Here is a 27578-nt window from a genome sequence, read left to right on the forward strand (position 1 = left end):
GAAAATGCGACCAAGGGTGTGGAATTTCAACTTTTTTGAAAAGTGTCTACTATTGCTGAACTAAGTGATATGGAATTTTTTTTTTATTTTTCCTATAACCGGTATGACTTGGCCTTTCATTCTGTCTCGGATTATCGTTGAGTTTTGGGACACCCTGTATAACAAACATGCAACTAGAAAGTATATAAGTGAAAAGTATTATTAACCGTGGGAGTTTAAATATTTTGTTCAAACTGAACAAGAGTACAATATCTGTTGATACAATAACCTCATTAATAATTAACAAAAACAAAATACATAGTAAATGTCACGATAAAAACGTTAATACACCTCTTCCATCATTTTATCATTATTTATTAGCAAAAAAACTTTAAACATACAATTTATAAGCGACTTACAAAAGAGATATTATGTATCACGACAAACATTCTCACACTTACTTCAATACATACACGCATCCCTTCTTGAACATCAACATCAACATCAATTCACATCAAAAATACTCCGTACATCAAAAGCTATATAAAATACTAGCTGACCCGCGCAACTTCGCTTGCGTCACATAAGAGGGAATCTATACTAATATTATAAAGCTAAAGAGTTTGTTTGTTTGTTTGTTTGTTTGAACGCGCTAATCTCAGGAACTACTGGTCCGATTTGAAAAAATATTTCAGTGTTAGATAGCCCATTTATCGAGGAAGGCTATAGGCTATATAACATCACGCTACGGTCATTAGGAGCGGAGTAGCAATGAAAAATGTTACAAAAACGGGGAAAATTTTGACCCATTCTCTTAGGTGACGCAAGGGAAGTTGCGCGGGTCAGCTAGTGCGTCATCATTTTCCCCGTTTTTGTACCATTCTCGTTGCTACTCCGCTCCTAGTAGCGTGATGATATATAGCCTATAGCCTTCCTTAGTAAATAGGCTATCTTACACTGTAATAATTTTTCAGATCGGATCAGTAGTCCCTGAGATTAGCGCGTTCAAACAAACAAACTCTTCAGCTTTATAATATTAGTATAGATACTTGAAGATCAAAGACATCGTAGTCAAGACTCATCATAATAGATATAATTCGATCGGAAAATCAAAGGTTAACAAACCCTGTCAGTCAATTTAACACTCAATCAATGATTATTCTTAGATAATACAGGGTTTTTGATGTGACTTCTCCCGTGAAATTCTTTCTCAAGTACTGTAATACGACGCCGAAGATTTAATATTTTCGTTTGAAAACGAAATATACATGAATTTTGACATACTTGTCATGATGTTATTCTATACTTATCCTTGAATAAGGGGTTTGTAGAGTATAAGATATTTGGTAATTATGTCTTCTTAGGTAAAGCTTCAAGGTCAGTTTAGGTTTGAAGAGTTTCCTCTATCCTACTATTTAGTTATGACAAGCTTTAAATCGACTATACAGGCCAATGACCTGTCTTTAAAGTTTTCTCTCGCTGCCACGGTCCTATGAATCATTGTTTATAGTCCTTATGCCAACCAATCGAGTGACGTAAATAAACCTTTGGTTTACAGTAACCGAAGTTATAGGTTAGGCATATAACTCGGCTATTTTTAGTAGATTTCATGTTCCTTTGATTTTTCATCCAATATATTTATTAATGTGTTGTTCTTGACAAACCGACAAATACATTCTCAACTATAGATGAGAAACAAATCGAAGGTTACAAAGCTGACGTTACACAAACGCGTTAATTGTCCACCGAAGAGTTTCTAAAAAAAGTTCCTAATCAAACTCGATGCCACTTTCTCCGTTTCATTCAAGTATTACTCATACGCTATTAGCATACGGCGGCTATGTCATTCACATCTCAAGCTGGGTTGGGTCGAAAAAATTCCAACTATGCTGTCCATTACCGTTTTAGTTATTCTTATTCAAAATTATTATGTTTTAACGGCGCATTGTAATGAATTCTGCAGTGGAATGTCGAGTGATTAGGCGATTTTATACTTGTTATTGAAGGAATACAATAGTTTTATGAATTTCGGTATAGTTATAATAGAGTAAGTTATAAAACATGATCAAGCATACGGTATTCATAGTATTTTTTTCAATTGAATTATAATACCGTAATCTATCGCTTTGTATAATACAGTTTGCCCGCTTTCCTCTCATTAAGGGCTTTTGTAATGAGCAGTTTCAAGCAGTTTTAATATGCGGTTTCATCATTATCAAATTTTGAAAGGATATTCAGTGAACTCCCGTCTGGTTTCAAATGATTTGATATCCGATGGTTAACATTGTAATGATTATCAAATAAAATACAACGCCTGTTAGTGGCGTTGATCAGATTTTCATACAAAATTTCTCGATTGCTAGCCGGTTGTCGATAGTCGATAGTGGTAGAGAATCGAGCTACTGATACTTATCTACATAAAAATCATGTTTTATATTAAAAACAAAGCGTAATTTTTCGGTAGTCATTGTTATTCTGGAATGTCAAGTCAACGGTCACCAAATCAAGATACACAAAATCACCATCAAAAGATAATAACATAAAAAACTTCTCAAACAAAAAAAATACCGAACAAAGTAGGACTGTCCCGTTAAAGTCGCGAAAAAGACATTAAGTAGTGAGTAAAGGCGAAAAGAAAGCGATTTATTCATATGAGTCATTATTAAATAAAGTTTTAAATACGAAATGGCTTAAGGACCATTCACAATAGTGTCACATAGTTCGTTCTTCTCTTGACAATCTTACTGATAAATGAAAATGTCATTTGATATGATTTTTAAATCATTTGACTTTATATCCGTGGTTAAAACTTTCGTGATTATAAATATAGCTTAGTGCGAAATGTTGTTGAAAAATTTTAGTAACAGATTCCTCTATTGATTATAGCAGGCTCTATTCTTACAAGCTTCAGAAATTCCTTATAAACTATCTATTAAAATTCATCAAATTCCGCTCTGATTTATAATATTAGTAAGAAGTAAGATTTGATCCCTACACAATTAATTTAAATCACGGTCTATCACCCATTTCAGAAGGTTCCCAATCGGTATAAATATGCGTTAACGCACCTCATTAATGTAAACGGGCCTTTAGAACGTACTTAAGAATGTCGAGAATCCGAAATTCTTCCGGAACTACTCGAGCCATCTTCATTTAAGGCTATTTTCACTTAATAAGGCTTCGTATACGTGCTCGTGGGTGCTCATTATGCGCTTAAAGTGTTACCTTGTGTACTGGGCTTAATGCCTGTTGATATTTGGAATAATGTGTCGTTAAATGTAAATAATTCATTAGATGAATAATTTTAGCGTATTCTTGTTAAATCGTTAAACTTTTCTCTATAATAATTGAAAGTAAAGGTCTGTAGCTTGCGAAATTTAAACAAAATTTTCTGAATTATGATTTGTTGTAATACAGTTTTTTTTTGTATGATGGAATGATCTTGTTACTGTGCAAAGTTTCGAGTTATTACGCTCTGTAGTCTAGACTACCCAAAAATACTATGACAGCCATTAAGACATACTTAATACAATCATACAAAAACAGAGTCGATTTTTTTTGATACCTAAAAAAATCTAATTCTATAAGCACTTCAATCTAAAAGCCAGGTCATAGTGCTTACCTACTTTACTATAACAAAATCAAAAACTAGTTTTAAAACATAGTACATCGGACTTGTAATAATTTATAATAAACGGAAATAAAAACGCCCATTTGCATGGCAACAGCGGCGAAGCTATGAGGTGCGTGTGGGCAAAAAACGCGATAAGTTTACACCTCTTCGTGTGTCTTCGGCATAGCTCGGCCACCTGCGAGCAGCTGTTTTAAGTGACGTCATGGAATCCTAGATGTAGGCTTTATAGAGGCGTGGCTTGTGAAAAGATAGGTATTTCGACAATGTGGTCAACGTGATGCAAAGTCCTAATGGTACAACTCCCTCTCTACTCTACTACAACGCTGAACTCTTAACCATACAATGACTAGGGTATACTTGTAAGTCGATTAAAGGTTTGGTCTATATATGTAAAATGGTATTAAATTTAGCAAAAGTTTATTGCTTTAGAAGAACAATGCTAAAGTGATAAAAACAAATAGACGTTGCACCTTCTATTAATTTTGGCACCAATTCAAATCCCTTATTGACTTTTAATCTACTTCATAAAAGTCAGTCACACATTCTTCACACCTCCAGATGTTATCATTTCACAATGTTTCATTACGATGAATCACCGAAACTCGAGCACGCACTCCAAAAAAAAGCCTTAATACCTTTCAAATAACCGTCGTACTAATAAGAAAATTCAAAGCTCATCTCACATTACGCGAACACGCATAATTATCTCAATTTAAAAGTTCGTAGCAATTAAGAACAAGTTGTGGTACGTCGAGTTTTTTGGCACTATGTCGTGGCAGTTCAATGGCATCTGCCCAGGTGGTGAACGACGTAGAATTAGAGAAAATCGTTCGACTACGCGGCGTAGTATCGTAGTGTAGAGATTTTTTGTCGGAAATCTTGTCTGGTCTTTTTATAGAGTATGTTGTCAAGTGTAGGTTAACACGTCATATTTATATTTAGCTTCAATTTGCTGGGACTTGTTTTCTGAACCAATCGTCTAGTGACTGCATAGAGCTTGAATATTAAACTACAATAAATTGTTATTATAAAACTACTATGTGACATAAAGCCTATAAAAATCAACCATTTGCATAGCTATATAGTTCATCCTACTAATATTATAAAAGTTAAAGTTTAAGTAGGTATTTATGTTGGTTACATTTTCACGAAAAAACCACTAAGCGGATTGTAACGGATTAACACATAAGTTATCTATTACTCTGGTAAATCTTTTCATGCGGGCGAAGCTGCTGGAGGAAACTAGTTAAATTTAGATTCTCAACGCAATTCTGAGCATAACGGGAAGACACCATTAAAACTACTTTAACACAAACACCACCTTTAATTTCCAGTTACTTAGTAAACAAAGAAAGTCATAAATCTTACAGCTGAAGTTGACTCCTGTACTGATGAAGAGCTCGAGACGTAATGACAAGGTATAAAACATAAACAAAGCCTGTCACTGAGAGTGGGTAGTGACACTGTTTAATACGCTACTACGCTGCGTAGAATACTGTTAGTTTAAATGGTAGTATTACATTGTTTTAGATATTAGTTTTAGAGACGCTTATATGTGTAGTTTAAATATTGCAACCAAAAAATACACTCAAAGCTTTTTAATTTCTGTTTTCAATGTCAACACCTTCTTTTATCGGCTATTCGCCAAAACTTTTCATTCGATGCCAATTAGGAAACATATTTTTGGTAAATAGTCAACGTGTAGAGCAATTTGTAGAGTCTATACTATCGGGTATAGATAGTGTGACCGATGTGGGCCGCTTATAAGGTTTTCATACAGAAGATGTCGCTATTAAGCCGGTGTCAAATTGTTCAAATCGCCTGAAGGCCTCTGACATGGCTTAGCAATGTTTCTGTGTAATCCGAAGCACTCAAAAGTAGACTTGAAATGACTTCAGTCACTAAAGTATTTCATCAGAAAATCGGACACTGGACGTAAATCCCCACTTACGTTGTATCACTGTACCAAAACAATACATCAAAACGAACCGCGTCCATATCGCATCTAGTCACGGCCTATATCCGCCGTATATAATGATAATGACGGGTCTCAATACACTGTCGTCTTCTCACTACCATAATTGAATACGAGTTGGTTAATTATTTTACTGTTAAAGAAAACTGACTTTTAACTGACTTTGTGGCACCCTTGGTAGTGTATCCGACTGCTGATTAATGGGTTCGATTCCCAGGTAGAACAAAATACTATTAGTTTCTACTAGTTAGTTACGGGTCTGGTTGTAATTTGTGCCCGCTGTTTGTATATCCTCAAAAGTCCCTGGGACACAAGAGCAACACTTAGTGCGGGAGTTGTTTTTTTTAAAGAATAAATGAAGAAAGAATGAATACCTTTCAACAGTAGCTAGGATTTCAGTAAATTGCGCGGTAAATGGCAAGCTCGCCCTATTACATGGGACTATATCGTAAATAGCGATCTGCGGTTGTATCTCATATTTGTCTACACCTTCAGACATAACAGGCGTGATACTATATAATGATGTATGTAATTATTGTACTGTTAAAGAAATCGCGTGTCCGAACTGTGGCGTGCGAGTGTTTATTGTTAGGTTAATGAAGGAACTAATTAATTTGCATCGTTGTTTAGTGGTCAAAGTGAAGAATATCCGATTTAAGGGTCACGCAATGCGTTACAGGATTTTGGTGATTTGTCTAATTTGCGCGAAAAGTACGGTCTGGTAGAGTCCTATAGTGCCACTCTTTACAGCCGGTATTGTCAAGTATTGAGTGCTTGTCATTTAAAATGGTTTCTAAGGTCCTCTGGTGGGTTCGGATCAGATTTTCGAACATAATTTCTCGATTTTTTTTATTAAAATAATATAAAACAGACTAAGTATAGCTAGCCGGTTGTCTATAGTTCATAGTTGAAAAAAATAGCGTTACCGGACGTATTTATCCTTCTTATCTTATCCTTAATTCGATATAGTCAAAGTAAACTTTCGTTATTGCAATTCTTACATTTATTAACGTGGTAACCAACATTCTTATCAAATTAAATCTACGTATTATTTTAATGAAACATTATCATAGTTTTAACTAACACTCATCTTGATACCACTTGGCCCGAATATGGCATGAAACAGCATTATGAATTTTAAAACGCAGTGAAAGTATAAAAACAGTAAACAATATGGATTTATTATACTAATAGCATTATTTTAACAATTGACCCCGTTTGTTTTAAGCTTTGAGTCTAGATATCTTCGTAGGTGGTCTTACGTAGCGCTAAAACCTGAATTAAAATACTTTTACACGTGTTTTCATTAAATAGTAATCAACTTCGCATGTTCAATCTTAGCTTCGTCACTTAAAATTAAACACCCGTTTACCTATTTTGTGTCGGGAAAGGAATCTGAACACGGCTTTACTTTTTATTACAGCCGAGAATATTTCTCTGCATGTATTGAAGTCTCTAAGCTTTAATTCATCCAAAATGGTCGTATTCCATATGTTTATTTGGATACTCTTATAGAGACACACTCTAAAAGGCTGATAAAATAACAAAACTTTATAAAATTGGTTTTATTTTATTTAACACTCATCATCATCGGCAACTTTAGTTTTTTCATGAAAGATAATATCACGTGATTATATTACTTGTCTAATAATATTTTTTCACATATTGACACAGCAATAATAATGTTTAACGAACCCGTTTGTTCCCAGATAATTCGATATTTTTTGTCTTTCCGCTCATGCGCATAATCAGTACAAACAATTTAATTTATTGTCCGTTACCTATTTCTTATGAAGAGACGCATTTATAAATGATTACTTGCAACATTTGATATTCCTTATTCTTGTAGCTATTTTCTTTTCCCAATAAAACTATAACTTCAAAGTACCTATAAGATGAGTTAACTAAAACATTTTCCTCAATTCGCTTTCAAGCACGTACGAAAGAACAAACTCATAAAAATTTAAGTGATCGGACCTACCATATGACGTCACGCATCGACGATTGTAATTCGAACCCGTTTGTTCGAAAAAAAATTAATAGGTAGAGAAAAAGTTACGGAACATTTTTTTGCGAGCGAACATGCACTTGACCGAATTTCTTTCTAAGTATCACCTAAACGCACGTTTCGAGCCTGTAATTTGGTGATTATCATTCTGTTTCTTCATTTCTTCTATTTATATCTTGCCGCCATATTTTGTTATGAGTTATAAATTACACGTTCAAGCTCTTATCGGGCTATAGGATTGATAATGACGTACAAATTGGGGCCTTGGACAGATCGTAGCGAGTACTACAATGTTCGTATTTATTATAGGTTGTTCATTCATTGATGGGGCCTTTGGTTCTAACAAAGTGGTGGTAAGAAATAAGTTGTTATTGTGAGCCCTATCATTGGCGTACGCTGAATAATTTCTCGATTTATTTCTGAGACTGTTTTACTTTTGGACATTTATCAACGCTACAATGTCTATTATTCGTAGCTTAATCTTAGAAAGTAGGTATGTCCCTTGTTGTGTTTCAGGCTTTGTTTATCACTAGATAGAAAAACATAAAGTAGTTTTCCGCTGTATGTCGAATGTCCTGTATGCCTCTATGTGTGTTTAGATCTTACAAACTACGCAACGGATTTTGATACAAGTTTTTTTAATAGATAGAGTGATTGAGGAGGAACGTTTGAGTGTATCATTTATTAAGGTTTATCCGTTCCAGCCCAGGCCAAGTAGAGGTTCGACAGGTTTAAAAAAATAGCAAAGACACAATTCCGCTCGGCCTTATTCTTTTACCATTAATAGATCAAATTACTTTGTTGGTAAACAAAAAAAATTTTAAGATTTTATTACCCTGTAACAACTCTCTACCAAGTACATTATGACTACGATGAACTTCTCAGCAAGTCCCAATTCTATCGATAGATAAATAATTCTCAGTCGAGTGTTGCCTCTTACAGATTTATTAGTTTTAATTGCAGTTTAAACAATGTTAATCGCTTTCTAAGTTGTAATTCAAATACAATGTAAGTGTTTAATTTAAATGCTCGTGGGTGTTATTGGTCAAGTGTTAAACTGTAAAGAGTTGTATACATTATAATAAAACAAAGAACTAACATTTGATTTACCAATACTATTAAGTCAGATTTGGAGTAGCGATTGACCAAATTTACTTAGGAAGAATAGAAGATTTTGAGTGTTTCGAAATGGCTGTTCTTTGTTTTCCAGTTTACGAAACACTATTAAAATTATCAAGTAGATTATGACATATTTTATATAGAAAGCTATATCGTTGAGCCTACCCAATTTGTTTTAAAATAACATACACTTTTAAGTCATTTTGCAGTTCAAAGGTTCGACACAAAATCATCAAAATTTCCTAATCAAGTGACCTTTTTAGATTTGTACAAGTAACAACGATTGCATTGGATCCAACGCTTAAAATAATCAACTATCTATGAATGAATCAATAAACATGTTCGATCCGACTACATTTAGCTAGAACATTTCTTGCTTACAATGTAACATTGGACAGCAATTCTGTAATACAATCCCCACTTCATGAACTACGATCAAACAGATTGTTCCATTTTATATAACAGTTGAATGGTTCATAAACTTTACAGTGGTATTCGATTAATTAGCGAATAGGAAATTGTGGACTGCGTTTCCTAATCGATTGGTAGCAATTGGCAGTATTTTGTGCAGCATTGACTGTGACTGTGGTAGGGAATACAACTACGACGATATTTCGAAGTTTGGTAGCGTGCCCGGTTTGACATTAAACTAACATTGTAAATGGTGAACGCGGCTGTATTTCATACACCTCTGGTTACTCCTTAGCTTTTACTAACATTATGTTCATCATTGTTCGCGCAGCTAGTCTAGGCATTGAAGCGGAATCATACAAAAATAGCAAGAAATCGGCATTTTTAGCATTTCGCACCCAAAAAGGCGGTTTAAAGATTTTTTTTCCTTGGATCCTTCGATAGAATTCTATTTTTACTAATAAAGTAGATAATAGTGATGAATAATAACTTCCTGCCTTTGAGTGAGCTGTTAGACGTTTGTTGTTAAATGTGATAAATGCCTGCAAATGACTTTGCCTGAGTGAAAGCTGACAGTACTTGACAATATTTTATTGTATTTAATATTGATTGTTAACGTATCATAAATATTATGTTTATACTTTTCGTGGAGTGTCGGTGAGGTTTTGAATTATAATTAGAAATCATCAATTGTACTCTGCCCCTCGTGGGAATGTAACCCGAGATGTCATGATCAGCAGTCGGATACAGTACCGAAAGCACCTCAGAAGCGTGATTTTCTGCAACTGGACGCTGTATAAAAATACGGGCGTGTCTTAAGTAAGTTAGAACCTACCATCACTCAAACGTGATGCAGCATTGATGCAGTCAGACAAATCGCATAGCATGCGCGTCATGGAAGCTGATAAATATCATCTTTGAATGTTATAAATTAAAACAGTAGCGGAATTCCCTACCATCGGAAATGTCTTGTACCGAAAGTTTGACATTTAAAATGTAGCGCCAAAATAGTTCCTACGACGCCCGTTAGAGGCGCTGATTACATTTTCATACAAAATGTCTCGATAGCTAGCCGGTTGTCGGTAATGGTAGAGAATCGAGCTGCAGTTGCGTGCACGCATGTCAAATGCTTGCGATGTTCTACGGCCCTTATAACTAAAACAATTTGTCGTGACCTGCACTAGACAATGTGTCGTCATTGTGTTAAGTTTATTGCTCGGACTTTATGAGACTTCGAATGGTGTTGCGACTTGTTAACTTAAATTACTTAGCTGTCATAGCGTAGGAACTCTATCCGCAAATTGAATCGTGTCGTTTGGTAAATGTATTTTTGAAGGTGTCACTACAGTCACCAATAATTAAAAACTTGTCCTTCTTGGTTCCCTAATGCAAATACTGTTTTTTTTTTGTATTTAACCCATTCCAAGTCCCACTGCTGGGCAAGGGTCTCTTCTCGAATTGAGCGAGGGCTAGGCATTTTTTTTAATGTAAAATATAATCTGCCTTATTAATTATACGCGACAGTAATCAAAACATGAAGTAATTTTATGCGTCACACCGTCAGTCGAATCGAATATCGAAAACGATATTGTACGTCACCAAATCAAATGAAATCAACACCGAATGAAATTGTTCAAACAGCAACAGAATTCAATAAAGTCGGGTCCACAAATCTGGTTTATTATCCTAATTAAAGGCTACACCATTAACTGGGAAGATAACAAAGCCGATAGCTATAAGGGGAGTGTGGAACCGCACTTACGGCAGGTGTGAAGACCACTACAAGGTGATAACATCTTGACTGAAAGGAGACCGATCGTGAACAATTAGGCTTCAGAACTACTAGCCTCTAACTACATCGGAGTTCTAGGCAATTAGCAGACGCCGTTGATTGACTATTAGGTAGTGTTGAAATAAAATGCAAGCTTTATTTATGAAGAAGTAAACTTGACACCTATTGCAATTAGTTACCCAAATTTATCGATAAAAATGTAATGAATTATTGTTAAGGTATCAATGAATGAAGAAAAATCCTTGAATAACGTCACATACAATAACTTAAAGTATTGTAAAGCATGTGAGTTATACTAGGCTTTCCTAAGAACTTAGTCATTTGCTTGTCAGTTTTACTACGTTCTAATAATTGTAATGAATTTTAAAAAACCAGCAAGATATTTAAAAATTATATTTTCCTGCACACCAAAGAAATGAAGAATACCATTAGTTAACCCAAAAAACCCATAACATTTTTCTTTACGCCGTGATGCCCACAAGTTGTCACCATAATTCTGTAAAGTTAACTACGCGGTCGTACTTGTCTTAATAAAGTTTCATGTTGAGAATGTCCGTGTTAATGACGCGACGAATGAAAAATAAACACTAGTCGTATCACCCGTTATCCTTGATCGCAGATAAGATAAGAGATAAACAAGTCACTGGAGAAAACAGTCAAGAAAATTGTGTATTCAATAAAGTAGAGTTATCGTTGATGATATTCAGTATATTGTGTATTTATGTTCTCTTTATACATACAAAAATGGAATGTATATCTTGTAGACAACATACATGTACATAAAAAATACGCACTTACGCACTTATAGGCAGAGACTAGAAACATCCATTTTGTAGATTAGTTAATACATAAATAATAGCGGTACTTCGCCACTTTAATTCTGAAAATTGGCAAGGAAATAGTGTTGCTTTACTATTAAGTCATAAACTATTGGTTACTTATGTAAATTTCGTAAAAAGTTGCAGTTGGTTCCACAGGGCGAATATTATGCCGATACATGACATTGAACTTACATCACAATATTTCAATCCTGTTATCCCAGAATGTGTAGTTGCATTAATTCCGCCTCACGTGTTTACATGTTTATGTTCTCTCGAATCTTACGGACGTCTTCGCAAACCGGATTCATATTACTTTCGATAGTAAAACCTATGTGACAAGATTCATTGTCGAAGTATACCAACCGTTAGCATTCCACGACAAGGCGTCATCCTAGTCATAAGATCTGCATATTCATCAGAATCCGTGGATAGGCAAATTTGAGACCGTTACACTTCCATCATTCCGATCACGCGTTTCCATTCTTATTGTTCGAGCCTCTCTAATCTTTTATTCATGGGAAACTGCAACTGCAACTCCTGTTGCATTCTGAACCTGTAAACTAGTAACCTTAGAGAAATCTGTTAACTGAACCAAGATGCACGCGAAGAAAGCTAACGAAGACACCAAAGATTCAAAGGCAAACGTTTATTAGAGAGAAATTTCTATACGAGATTGATACTTTAATAGGTTTATATAAATTCAACCTTTGCTTAATGATATTCAAAGTGTTTTCTTAGATGATAAGTGTGGAGTGTAGGTCAAGACTCTGGATTCAAGTCACACAAGCCTGTAACGTCGCGATATAAATCAACTGTCTCATTATAAATCCTCGTTTTGCAAAAATTCAGAATTTTATCTTACAGATGGCCACATACGATTGACATTCCTTTTCGACGTAATGGCTACTTGAACATATCGCGTCATGCTTGTAAAAAAAAGTTGTTTAGACAAGCGTCTAATTAAGATTCATTTAGTAGAAGTCAATTTAACACCTCAGTAAAAATCGCCTGCGGCATCCGATGGAAACCGCGCTATAATTATCTCATTCGAAGTTAAAAGAAAATAATCGATGACGAAGAAGCAGTCAATTTGCCACGATTAGCTGGAAGGAAACTACTGGTATTCTGAGCTGTGCCGGTAAGTAATTAGTCTCGTAGATAATTGAGGTGGTGTACGTGTGGTACAATGGGTCACAAGAGGGGTTCACACGGCTTTCGCAAACCATTACATGTTGGCAGGACGTGTAGGAATGGACGTTTGACGGGTGCCTCAGGGCTGGTCAAGTGTATGCAACTGCATAAGATATGCATCGTAATTTATTTGATTTGCCTAAAGTTTGTAGCCGGGAAGTCAGTAGGCGTATTCAAACGGTAATTTATTAATGATCGATTATACATTGCCCGGTTTATTTTTAGGCACGGAAAATATTTTTTACGGTCGCAACGGTAGTCACGTTTCGGCGTGAAAGACGATGATAAATTATTTTTCACACTTGATAAATGAGTGAATCTTAAGTATGTTATGGAAATTATACATCCGGCATTAGACTGGGGCCTCATTTACTAAAGCTTAAAGTTTTTGCTATAACTGCGTAAAAAATGCTAACTCAAATAAACTGTACAGCGTCCGAAGCAAAGCACTAGCGAATATTTAACCGAGAATAAATTGCAGCGTTTGATTTATGTCAATATCAAAATTAATTAAAATAATTTCTGCAGCATCATTAAGCATCAAGAGCATTCAGTGTTCATTCATAGCCGGTAATTATCGAGTCGCGAACGTTGAGTTACGTATCAGCACATACGCACGTTGACCGGTGACCCGAGTCACATCAGATGTGTTCAGTTATTAATTCACTTTCTTATCGGATTCATCATCTTATTTCTTATTAATTACTTTGAACGTTCGCTGTTATTTTACTTGCATATTTCTGTCTGGTTTTTGCGCGGCTTCTTTTGACGGTGCTTGTTTGTTGAGATTGAAAAAGTTTTATTTATTGAAACTGTTGTTGAAATTTGTGCAACACTATCTTTAAATCTAGAGGGGTAATCCCGACAATTTCATACCGAGCATGGTTAATTAAAGACACAGAAAATAATGTAGGAGAACGTCATCGAAAATATGTTTGAAAACCCAATACAAATTCTAATTTCTGTTTATATATTTATTGAAACATCAAACGGCAATTCTACAACGTGAGAATCGAATAAAGCAATCGAAACTTTCAGTGAGCTCATTTGCGGATACTTGAGTATAGAATGCACTTTCAACTTTTACTAAAACTGTTTAAGGTCGTTTTGTTTTCCACATAGAGGCAATAGAGGCATGCGGTAGCCCTGTCCAACAAGTTTGGTATTGAGCTAAGTGCTCGTGGATGCGGTTGTTGCAGCCGATACAACCTCATTACACAGCATTATCTTATCGCACCCGGGATCCGCTATCAAATTCTATTGTTTGTTGGCAATTTTAGAGCGATACTGTTTTTGTTTTTAAGTAATGAGATGATATTTAGGTTGAAACTTGTGTGTAAAATATTCGATGACGATTTAAATAGGTTTAGTTTAGTAAATACGACTCTAAATGTATTGTAATATCGTAAACGCGAGGTAGGTATATCTGTAAATGCAAAAACAAGTCATAGCGATTCTATTACAAACCAATAGAAAGTTAAATAACATGTGGATATTTCTCTATATTTAGTCATTTAACTTAACAAGGACAGTTACAGATTTTGTTCATGTAGAAAGCGCAAGAAAAGGGTATAAGCTTTTCATTCGACAGTTCTCAACTAAGGCATTTCCATCGTGCACGCATAGGGACATAAATTCTATTAATTTAAAATACAACCATAGCCATGAAATGAGTTGTAAATGTTTTCATAGAAAATCAACGGAAACATCGTGATTTACAACTCTCTCACACGTAAAGTCCAATAAACATAATAAAACTTTGATTCGCCAATTATCTGGCCCGTTATCTTGGTATAAACTCACTATAAAGGCTTAGTGATTCAGTCTGGCGTCTATATTACAAACGCATTAAATCCAAGTAAATAAATTGCTGATTATTTATTATTAAACCTAAGTACTGGCTCGTTGAATTTCCTTCATGATTAATAGTTTTCCAACACTCACTTAACGGTTCAAGATGGAATAAGTTATGGAGTAGATGCTTGATTTATAATGTAAGTACTAGCTTTGGCTTGTGGCCCCACTTACGGGTATTGCTTTCTTATCAAAATTAAGCATAATAAGTTTAGGGACGATGACACAGTAGGCCAAGAATGCGTTGGCATGAAAACTTCAACCTATCTGGATCGTTGGCAGGAATTGGCTGAGGATTAAGAAGGAGTTTAGGGTAAATTTTTGCCATACCTTGGGAAAGTACAGGTTTTGAAGCAATAACTACATTTTAATTTGAAATTAAAGTAAAAGTATAGACATATTACTACCAAAATGCTGCATGTGCCAGAACAAACGGAGCGAGTACAATTTATCAGGCTGTCAACAAGGTATGGAAATATAGTTTTATAGCTTCTGTCATCTGTGTTATTAAAGTAAGTATAATATATATATGATACATTGGGGTGTTAGTAGATAATGGAGTTTAATGCCGTCCGAAATTGTATTTTTCTTACCGACAATTACTCTACATAAAACTGTTTATATTCTGTTCTCAATGAAAATAAATTGTATCCGAAACACAAAATTCGTATACAAAAACATGCAATAAGAGTTTAGTTTTAATTGGCTGCAATCGTTAACAATTAAACGATGTACAATTTTATCACTCATGATTTTATAGGAATGCGCCGCTTTGAGTAGCCGTTACTACTGTTACAGCTACTTCCAATGGTATTTTACATTCTACTAACAAAACGAAAACGTTTTATGATTGAAAAGTTTAATTGTTTAATTTCTGGTCTGATTCTTCGTTGCAAGAGATAGCGTTAAAGTTAAAAAAAAAACAGAAGTATTAAAAACTAGCTGACCCGGCACACGTGGTCTTGCCATAATTATAAAAAAAAACAATGTTACTTAGGGGTATGAAAAATAGATGTTGGCCGATTCTCATAGATACCGGATAAAATTTCATCAAAATCGGTCAAGCCGTTTCGGAGGAGTATGGCAACGAAAACTGTGACGCGAGAATTTTATGGTATATTAGATAATATGTCCTAGTGCAGTCAAATAAGTATATCAATGTTGAAAATCTAGTAACATAGACTTCAAATAAGTCTAGTAAAGAGATATTTACTGCGTTTCAGAAATTTTAATGAACATCTCTGAAAAAAGCCTCTTGAAATTTCGTTTAATCTTATCTGTAGTTAAGATCATGTTCATTGTTCAGTTTTAATCAGAAATTACCCGATAAATACTGTTACATTCTTGCCTAGAAGCGTAACCGTTGTGTAGTAACGTCAGAAAAACAATACCAATGGATATAAAAATTAACAGCTAATTTCAAACCATAGGCGCAAAACGCTAGTTTATTTATATGGCTACAAAGCAATTTTCATGATTACTAAGTACTTAATAAAGTTTGAAAAGCTTTGTACAAATGCGAAGTTAAAATACCTTTGATTGAAAATTTATTTATGTTTATCTTCAGTATCAAAGCTCTCTATCTAAACCTAAAAGTAGGAAAAGGACAAACATACCGATTGAAAATTAATTGAGCCGCGCTTTTACTTCTGCGAACAGTACTAAGTCTATCCGTAAGTTTTTACTAACTTGGTCTAGTTAGCGTGCGATATGTCCGCTATGTGTGCCACCGGACGCGCATGCGCCGACACCACGTCAAATGGAGCGGACACTGCACAAAACTAACCGACCAAATGTGAAAGTCGTCACTTCATAGCCAACTTACAGGTTGTTGTTGTGTGTACTAAATATAGCCGGTTTATAATGGCGACCTCGCCAAGGACGGCGTTTCGATTCTGCTTACTCAATGGTCTACTAGGTCGGCTTTTTGTTGTTAACGGACGCTTAGTGGCATTTGAATTTAGAATATATAGATATTCCATTTTTCTTTTACTGGCAGTTCAAGTTAACAATGCCAATATTGGCACCTAAAGATAGGTTCAGGAATAGTATAATACACAGAATAAAAAAATGTAGATAATAAAAATCCGAATCCCTCCCATCAATAAGCGAATCCATTAACAAAACACAGGTTTTTATTACTAGTGAGTGTGCAATGTGCATCTTTAAATAATCTATGCCAATTACGAGAATTTATTGGGCAACAGTTGTTTATTTAATAAAGAAATTTTAATATAGGCAGTTACAGAAATCAACGAGCAGAATAAAGGTGGAGAATTTTAACGATATATTTTACAAGGCATTTTATAATAGCACATAATATTTACTAAAAATAGCATACAAACAACAGCATCCCAATTAAACAGACATAAACCAATTCTAGAACAATTAATAACTTCAATCAATATCAATCAATCAACATCAAACACTATAAAATGAATTATTTCAATATCGTTTAGAATTTGTTCCAATCTTGCTTTTATTACGGTATTTTAATTCAAGTAATTCATTCTCACGTTTTGAATTGAAATTGAAAGCGTATGATGTATTAAATCGACATATTTTAGCATTCGGACGAGTCATTTTAAAACTTTTACTAGTTTTGAAGCAATGACACGAGATAAGCGGGTTTCCAGGAAATCGCTGAGCGCTTAGCAGATTTCAAGTATTTAGCGCCTAAATTGACAAGTGGTGAAATTCGGAACTAACTTCGGAATGACATCGACCGAGCATTAAAAAAATAAAATTTTATCCGCTTTAGGAGCGTTTTATAAGTAAGCATTTAGAAACTGAATGGTCTTTTTCTTTTATTTTAAAGGCTAAAAACACACAAACTTATGCTTTGCGCCTGCCTAGAATTTAACCATTTCTTTAACTAATTTCCCTGGAACGTAAGTAGTAAAACCTATATGCAAACCTAGCCTAGCCTAGCTAATACTGAAGGATAGCACTGCGCTTTACATTATTGAAATGTAAATACATCTAACTTCATATTTATACGTTCCACACGTTCGGTTCGGCAGTATTAATCGAACAACAAATCCGACGGAAAACAATTACTGCACTTGTTCGGCTTGTGCCGATCGAGCATTTCCTTCGGGTTCGATCATTTAGTAGTTAGTTATTAAGTAGTTCGGGATTTAGACATTCAGGTGCAGCGATGTCAAGTGACATTTTTCCCAAGCATTAATCTACACATGTTCGATTCTACCGCTCGGCTTGGTTTGGTTGATTAATGCCGACCCGATGTGGCCAACCTAACTCAAAGCTTACACGCCCCGTACTACGCTCCGCTACTCTCAATCAACAGTGTTAGATTTCTAAACACTTAAGTCTAGACAGGTAAAATATAAATCGAAGTCATCGTGAAATCTGATCGTTTTTAAATTTTGAGTTTATTTTACCGCGACAAGTAAAAGTAAATATTTTGCAAGTAATTAATTGACAATTTATTTGAAGTGGTTCTGACGATTCATAAAACATGAGTTTATAGCAGTAATATTTTGGTCGTTTTTTTTTCTGCCTAAGCTAACCTAACTCAGTAGTTGCTTTGATGCTTGGTTAACATTCGTATGGTTCCAATCAACAAATTGGCATTTTGTAATTAATAGGACCCAAAAAAAAGACCCAAAAAAAAGGAAAAAAGGGACCCAAAAATACAAGTGCTATTTTTCAACTTTATGCTTTAAACAAGAACCCGTATATCCTTAACTTTATTAAGTGCTAAACGTCTAAAATAAAATGCTATAAGTGCATTGCGTTTAAAAGAAAGTCCGAGGATCGTTCTGTGGACAATAAAATCTAAAGCTACAATAAAACCACTAGACAGCTTGTCCAAAAAAACATGATCCTGAACAAAATACTAGCACATTTTCTTTAACTCCAGCGTGAAACTGTGAGAGTCGCATTTTGTCCGTGTCACATAAACTGCAATCAAAAAGACAGCCAGAAGTGAACTGCAATTGTGCTTTACGACACTTTGGTTCTGGACTATTCTTTGCGGTCACGTTTGAGAACAAATGTCCAGTGGACCTTTGTTTTGACTTTTTGAGGCTAGTTTTCCTTCGGCTATAGTTTCAAACGGCATTGTTAAGATAGAAATGTAGACTTCCAATACTGAATTCTAACATTTTATTCCTGTAAGCGTACCTATGTGCAGATGGTTCATGAGAATTCGCTGCCAAGTTAACATTTTAAACAGTTTATAGCATACAGGTTACTTGTCTGATAGGCAAGGTTTGCGGTTATATTGTGTGTATGATGATTTTAAGGTATACGAAAATTTCACTTACATTCGTTAAGGCTAGGATTAGCCATAGAAAAGACGTTTTTCTTATATGTGACGCAACATCTGATGCCATTTTGGACCTGAAAAAGAAATGAACCTTTAATACACGCATAAACACAAATTCTCATATTTTAACCCCTAAAGCAAAAGGAGTGCCAACCTAATTATCTGTTACGCTTTTAAATTAAACTTTTGAAACGTTTTCAATAATTCTGTAGCTAGCAGTATTTTATAAAAATAAACAAGCTCGCTTGGTTAGTCAGTAGCTTCACAACTAAGATATTATAAAAGTGTTCTGTTACACATTTACATTTTTCCAACTTTTACCTCATCAAAAAAACCAAACAACAGTCCTAAAAGGTCACCAAAACATATTTGGTGTTTTATTGAAAAATATCATAATTTAATGCTAATAATTTTCTAACCGGACATCGCATAGTTCACAGGAGCTAAAGAGAATTTATACGATTAACATAAGTGAAAATAATATGAATAAATAAAGTGGTATTTATAAACTAGTTGCACGGGTTGCCGCCAGTACGATTTGCTTTCTCGCAACGAAAACGATCGCGGTCATTGCCGACAATATTATCAACGGAGTTTGTCGTTTTATTCTTAAACTAACTTCTGCCTGCGACTGCTTGCAAAGACTTTAGTTCATTCATTCGTCGTATGATTAGTGGTCAACTTAGTTTCAAAGTTGTTTAAACCACCCAAAGGCCTTTGATATGGCTTAATGGCTGTTATTTTATTGACAGCAACCAGAACCGAATTTTTACGTGTCCTCCAAAGCACGGAGACGTTCAGTTCGAATACCACTATGCGGCCACCAATATACTTATGGAATGTCAGCGTTAAAATTACTTTACCCACTGAACGCTTTTCGACCGATGGGCCCAACTAGCCACGAGTTTTATTAAGATACTTGAGTAGGAAGGTTATATTTGTCCATTTAGCATACGTATTCTGTATAATAATATGACTGTAGTGGTCAACTGATATACACAATATGTCAATTTGATAGCTACTATGCACTCTATGCAGTACATTACAGCTCTGACATAATATGCTACTCGGCATCGTCTTTGAAAAGAAACAGTGTACTGGAAAGCGGCAATTTCTGCGTCATATTTTACCAAAACCCATTCAGTAGTATTTGCGCAGCAGGGTAACAAACATTCTCACAAACTTTCGCGTTTATAATCTTAGTTGGATTTAACTATATCTAGAGAGATAGAAAGGCGAATCTAAGCCATTTTGCTAAGGTCAAGTCCTAGATGCATACATTACCTATAATCAGTTACATCTCTATTATACCATGGAAAAGCATAGTATTAAGTTGTCTGTCCCAGCTGTCATGTACGCTAATAATCCGTTAGGGATTTAATACCAAGAAATGTTAGGACAAAGGTTGTTAGTCTTCACTTTCTCATTAAAAACGGGAAATAAAGATATCTTTACAGAGTAATTCACAAACATAGTGACACATAGTGACAACAAATTAATGTTTATGTATTTTATGTCGCTAGTTCTCTTCAAAAACGCTTACAAATATGTAGTTTGTGCTGACGGACAGCGTGACACTAAAACCAGCCTTAAGACAACCGATATTCATTCGGGGATGACAAACCAGTGAGTTCCAGCCGTGGGATAAATGTTAAATGTTCTTTTAACACATTAACTTTTCATTTTTATTACAGGAAAATTATAACTTACTGTATTTAAAAAGTGCAAGTGCTTAAACTTAATTTTACAGTAATTTATGAACACGTAATTCCACAGAATATTATGATACTAATGACGGATATGATCGCAACCGATTTCGTTTTTAACAAGGACATAAGGAAATCCGTAATCGAATTATTTTATAATTGAAATACCATCAGAAAGTCGAAAGTAATTTTTATTTTACGTGAGTCATTAAATAAACACACAGAATATTACTTGAACAACTTTACGAAGAAGATATTCCAATGTGGTTTTTAAGACAAACCTTACTGGTCCCACATATTCCAAATAACAGTCTCAAGGAATAAGATAGAATAAGTAAATTACAAGGCTAGAATAAGTATTACGTAGATATTTTTTTAAGAAATTGTTGAGTTTTTGATAGGTACATGATATGTGAAAAATATCTATTTCTACAATGGGGTCACATTTAATAATTTTCCACTTATATAACCAAGAAACTTGATATGATTAGATAGAGCTAATATTTTCACAATGGTGTTAGATAAACAATAAATAATATTTCAAAGACCGGGTGTAAGGGAACGCAACTATTTGACAACCAGTTGTACCCGAAAATCAATCCCATGAGACCTGGGGCTAGAGTAGAAGCGACCATCTTCCAACCATTATTCCTCACATGTCATCGAACAAACACAAACGCATATTTATGTATTATCTATTAACCTTTCAATGCGTGGGTGTGACTCACCGTTCACCATTCAAAAACTATCTAATAGGTTTTATATCAATCTCATAATTTGTTGTGTAAACCACAAGATATCTTGAAATATTTGTACATTAAAATATACTTTCTCTCCGCCAGTTCCATGGTCAATGTCAGTTGGATAATATCGTGTTTTGAGATCGTTCCGTTGTCGCTGTTCGATACGGAAGCAATCAATATGTTTTATTCGACGGATTTGCTAGCTGTATTGTATAAAAGAGGCTTAGTTTCACAAACTCTTAAGCTTCAGTTCTTTATTCAAAACTATTTTTTACGAGATTAGTTTGACGTTATTACGTACTTTGAAAAATATTGTACTAACTGAACGAGGTAGAGGTCTGGAGTGTATCCCAATGGCCCAAAATCATGTACTTAACATTAGTTTAAAAACTATTTATAGAACTAGTGGTCACCAAAACGTACACAAAAAATTTCAGTTATTTTTAAAAATATACGACACCTCCTAAAGACCTTTTGGTTCTTGGTTATGATATTTCATAATACAAAAACTTTTTAAACGCAACACAGCACACAATCAACATTCAATTAGAAATACATCTGTCGCAGTTAATAACGAATTCCAACACATCAAGATAGCTTGAGAATTAAAACTATTAATTATTCCTCGCCCTGCGGAACCATTGCTGTCAATTAAACAGATTTATTACAACAAGATAATAGTATATGTACTTCAATAATTGGATGTCTAATAAATAATTGAATATACTTCGAAAAGGGCACATCTCACATTACAAAGGCGTAAGACATGTGCCCTTATCGTATTGGCATGTGATGTAGATACTGTTTGATTCGTGACTTCGGGTTTCGAAGGTATTCGTCTAATGCAGTCGAGTCAGTACTGCACGTATTCTTTATAAGGAATGTTGTTACACCGCATGTACTCTGTACAGTCTCGATTCTACGTTTTAACGGGCTTTATGTGAGTACGAGAGTTATTGAGTCCATCTTTCATCAACTTATGACGCCCACTTTTATAAACAAAAAAATAAATTAAATTAACCAATTACCATCGGACTCGTTTCTTCTCTTAGAACGAAAATAAAATAGTTGAATACATCTACTAAAACGAGACTAATCTACAAGCAGCCCTCTTCCTCTTTTAGAATTAATCACGAACATACGACTTATAGACACGGTGATGGAACTCTATTCAATAAAAATAGGTACCTACAGCTTTCAACCGAAGCCAAAATGCATGCTTATAGTGTATAACTCATATTCATTGGAAACTTAAAGCCGGTGAGCGCTACTGCAACTAATATTCAGTAGCCACCTAGTTTCCCTTTGTCAATTCATAAAAGGGTTACCCACAAGTTGATTACAACTGGCACTATGTCAGCTTTACGCTTCGTCCCCGGAGAAATTGCATTGAACGCGACTCTACGTGACAATGCGGGTGGCGTTTTCATGCCACAAATGTATAATTAGCATTGCCATTGAATGTTACTATGTTGCTGAAGAGCGTGCTTGCGGCTCTAACTAGTCACTATTGACAATTTTATACGGAAAATTATTCATGGCGTCTAAAAGAGAACTTACAAGAGATAATCGTGTATTTAAAATTCGGACTCGCCAACGTTTTAGGCTTTCAAGAAGTGGTTGATGCTAACTACTGGTCTGATTTACGAGCAATTCGTAGGTACTTCGTTCAATAATTAATAATGTCAAAGAATTGTAAGTTTCCAAGTGTTCGTGACTTAAAACGAGTTTTCAATTATGAGAAATGAAATCCTATCATCTGATACAAAATCCGGGTTCCCACAAATCCTGATATTTCTAATTACACAACCACACACGCTATCTCTAATAACCACATTCTGCAAGCGAACATGCTGACATATAGAACATTCGTGACAACTAATTACACAGCGGTGTAATGGGCGGCCACGACCAAATACCAGGTGTGTCCAACCTTTTCCGAGACATTATAATAACTTCCCCGTTACCTCTAAGTGATGGTTATATCAAATATCAGTTTGCAAATAGACACAAATGGTTGGTGCAAATACAGCCAACATGCGATGGATTAACGGATAGATGTTTGTACAAATATTTGACGTGTATTGGCCTATTGGCTCTGTCTACACATTGGCTCCATCCTGTTCGATTTTCAATGAATTAATGAGTTGTTTAAGTAAACATTTTGTTTAATGTCTATAGTGAAATTAAGGAATTCATTATATTTATTTAGCACTTATAAATCTGGCGGTCAGCTAAGTTTGTTAAAAAAATATTAAGCTGTGCTTTTATAATAGAATACTAATGCATTTAAATTTATTCGCATTATCTGCCTATAATTGAAAACTTAATTTAAGTTAACCTAATTTAGCTTTAAATACGTCTTATTTGATTGCAAAACGATTTTAAACTTTATTTATGTATTAAAGAAAGTCTAATGTAGTTAAGAAAAGCATAAATCAATACGTTTTACTTGAAATTATCATCAAAAATGCGTCAATATGCGCAATAAACGCATATCTCAAAACGAAAGTACGTCATTATCACTCAACGTATGCGGCGGAGCGTATCGCATGACTCGATTCTCGATTCGCACGCGCCGATCTCGATTAGATTGTATATCGATTTCCCCTAATACGAATACGTTAATGCAATATTCGTATACGTATTGTGTTGTAGGAATGCTACAAAACTAGAACATATAAAACTTGTTAAAAAAATATTTTGATGCCTTCCTAATATGGTCGTATGCGGAATTATAATAAAGCGTATTTTTTTATATTCTCGTTTATATGAACATAAGCTTTCGTTCTAATATCTATAACAATGATCTAGAATTTTCGACAAAATGGACCTACCATGTCTGTACACTTTTACAACTTATTATTAGGGTGATGTAAGGACTATACCTTTTCACAGTGGCAACTAGAACTTATGATTTTATCGTTAACATTTCATATTTTATTTCTAGGATTACTATTACGTTTCCAAATGTCTACTAATCCCGCTACATGTACAAAATACACATATAAGTACGTGTCTACGCGACACCGATTCAAAATCGTGGCGATGTGCTTTACATAAATCGTGAATTGTAAATTCTAGTTTTTGTCCTGCTGTTTGGATTAGACATGTACATACATGATAAATATTCAACATTTCTCGCCTTGATCGTGATAGTGGAAGATTTTCGAAAGCCTTTTCCCAAGATAAATAATAATCGGGCAAAAGCCCGATATATAATTGTAGGGATTATTATATCTAGCTCATAATATCATGCCGAAAAGGAGAAATACGAATAGCTTTCTGCTTGACTATAAAAAAATATTTATAACGGTCAAACGTCGTGCAAAAGATTCTTTAAAATATAAATTATCTTTAACCGTTTTTTCCAATGGATGACAAAAGCCTACTTTACGTTTGAATTTTCATTTGTAAAGCAATTTACCTTCATTCAGCATCACATTTTTTGATAATTTTTAATCCTAATTACTTTTCCAATTTAGTACACAAACATAATTTCTGCAACCCGCAATGACGATTACTGCAATACCCAAATTATTTAATCAAATAAATGCTATATCACGAAAGCCAGTAACTTACAAAGCTTATTTGAACGCATACCGCAATAATTTATTCAGAGGTAATATGTAATAATGCACTGTGTTAATAACTGTCTTGTTCCTGTATCGTGCAGGTTTTTGTATAAATTATTATTTATCAGACGGTTTTTAGGGCAGAGAGCCAGCCTTATCGCGGTTGCGGGGCGCTTTTGAACACCGATGCGGGTTAGGGTTCAATCCGTAGCGTAAAAGATCGAACGTTGTTCTTTTTATTCAAAGTTAGTGTAATTAGTTGGTTGGTTTTCCTATTGTAATACTAATAATAAATATTTGTAATATCAATAATAAATATTTCACTAATTCAATATCTCATAATTTTAGTAGTAGCGTTATTTATTCCTTCTTACTTCCCGAATACTGCACGTTCAACAGTTTGACTTCTTAAATTATTCTTATTCGTGATTGAATTAGAAACTGCGTAAATATTGTTACACTAAATCATTTTATTATAGAGCAATGAGGCTTTCATACTGTCATTAAAAACATACATTTTCTGTATTTTACTTTTAAATGTAGTAATTGTAAATACATTCTTAGAAAGTAATTTAAAATCCAAATACGGTAATAACAAGTTAGTTCATAGAGAACTTATAATTGTCCTACTAACTTGTTGTTAGACCTTAGACCTCTGTACAGTTCCTGTCGCGATACTATCTTTGATCACTATTAAGGCAAACTTCATCGATAATTGCATCGAACGGGAGTTTTACGGTAAAGCACGTTTCTATGCAAAGTACCCGTATTAATATCAACTTTAAGGCTTTGAAATATTATGTATGGATTCTTACACACACAACAATATGAGATAGGAATATCTCCTACTACGTGCAAAAAAAGCTTTTGCGTAAAAAAAATATTGCACGTTAAAAAAATACATAATGTGCAGAAATTAAAATAATAGCAGATCGTGTTTTTCTAATTATTATGAAAACATCAATATTAAACGCCGATTAAAAATGCTACGCTCTAGATTATATTTATATTTAAACCTGCTGGCGTAATTGTACATAAAATTAAATGCAAAACTGCTCAATTACTTGCACAAAGTTTAATTAGTGTGGCTATTCCGAAAAGAAACACACCTCACATTACAATGACGTATGTAGCGCGATTCTCTACAATCGTCACCAACGTGTATGGTTTGACATCTAAAATGAACAGCCAAAATAGTTCCTACGCCGAGCACTACAGGCGCTAATTCGATTTTCTTCTGGCGCTAATTGATTCCAGTTGTCGATAGTCGATGGTGGTAGAAAATTGCGATTCATATAAGTGGCATTTTCGAAACTGCATAGCTGTTAATAATCGTATAATATATTAGTAATCCGTAACAATAATTTTCAAAGCAAAAAATACGAGAATATTTTAATGAATCCGACGGAACCCCACACCGTTTTAGTAGGTAACAATCACGCATTTTTTCTCTACCTCTTCCTTGAATTATTAAGTTTGGTCAGCCGGAATGTGGGACGTTTTCATCAATCAAATTTACTTGAACACCAACGCGGTTTTAGGCGTTCCCCACACATTAATACAAGTCGCATCTTTTTGTCGTAATGTAATTGAAAACTTTAACGATATCTTTCCTTAGTGCAAAACAACAAAAAAACGCGGAACGCGCTTTTCTTGATAGCCGATGACCGACAGTGATGACAGAAAAACTATCTTCCCCAGTAGGTCTAAAATTAATTATAATATATTTTTTTCATTATAACTCTTATTTTGACGGTAGTACACCATGTCACTAATAATTTCTCTAAATTAGGGGCTATAGCGTTTTGTCAATAATTCTGGCCAAGTTCTTATTAAATAATATAAAATTAACTTGAAATTTTCAAGTGAGAGACAACATCTTAATGTCAACGACTTTAACACTTCGTAAAACAAATTCAAAATGTAAGCAATAACTTAATACAATGAAACGCGATACACATACAAAGATAACAGAACGTGCCAATTGACATTTACATGTGGGACGTTTAAATGTCAATCGCGATCTCAAACGGGACTATGTACTTATAAATACAATATTGAACCATTGAACAAAACCATGCATTAGCCACAATCTGCACATCAAAATTACAAGCCTAGAACTAATTGCATAGACTTAATCCTTCAAAGCAATGACTATGGATAATTCAACCTGAATGTTTACCCCTATAGCTGTATTGATTTTGAACTCTATTATTTGAGTCAGAAGGGTTAAAATGTATTAAGAAAGGTAGTTATAGAAAATCGCATGTTTAGGTCATGCGTCGCCGCGACATGCACCCAAGTGTGTGATCGGCCTAACCACACCGCCCCGTTAAAGTTGACCACGAACGCGTGCCAATAAGATATTAATGATATTTCATATAAATTGTGTATCAGTGTGTAATTCTGAGTTATTTTGCAGAAACCTACACAGGTGCTTGGTTGCGGTTAGGGTGAATTTATGTGGCCTGTATTG

The 27578-nt window shown here is 34.5% G+C and overlaps 1 protein-coding gene across 1 annotated transcript in view; it reads right to left on the minus strand.

Moving 5' to 3' along the window:
* The window catches only part of m (zona pellucida domain-containing protein miniature), an 83338-nt gene that overhangs the window by 28435 nt on the left and 27325 nt on the right, over positions 1-27578 (minus strand). The window contains exon 3 of the mRNA XM_076119973.1: positions 19077-19152. Coding sequence (XP_075976088.1) covers positions 19077-19152 — 76 coding nt within the window. The remainder of the gene's footprint in view (positions 1-19076; positions 19153-27578) is intronic.

This window comes from Anticarsia gemmatalis, chromosome 11 (genome assembly GCF_050436995.1).
Source record: "Anticarsia gemmatalis isolate Benzon Research Colony breed Stoneville strain chromosome 11, ilAntGemm2 primary, whole genome shotgun sequence".
In the NCBI taxonomy this organism is placed as follows: Eukaryota; Metazoa; Arthropoda; class Insecta; order Lepidoptera; family Erebidae; genus Anticarsia; species Anticarsia gemmatalis.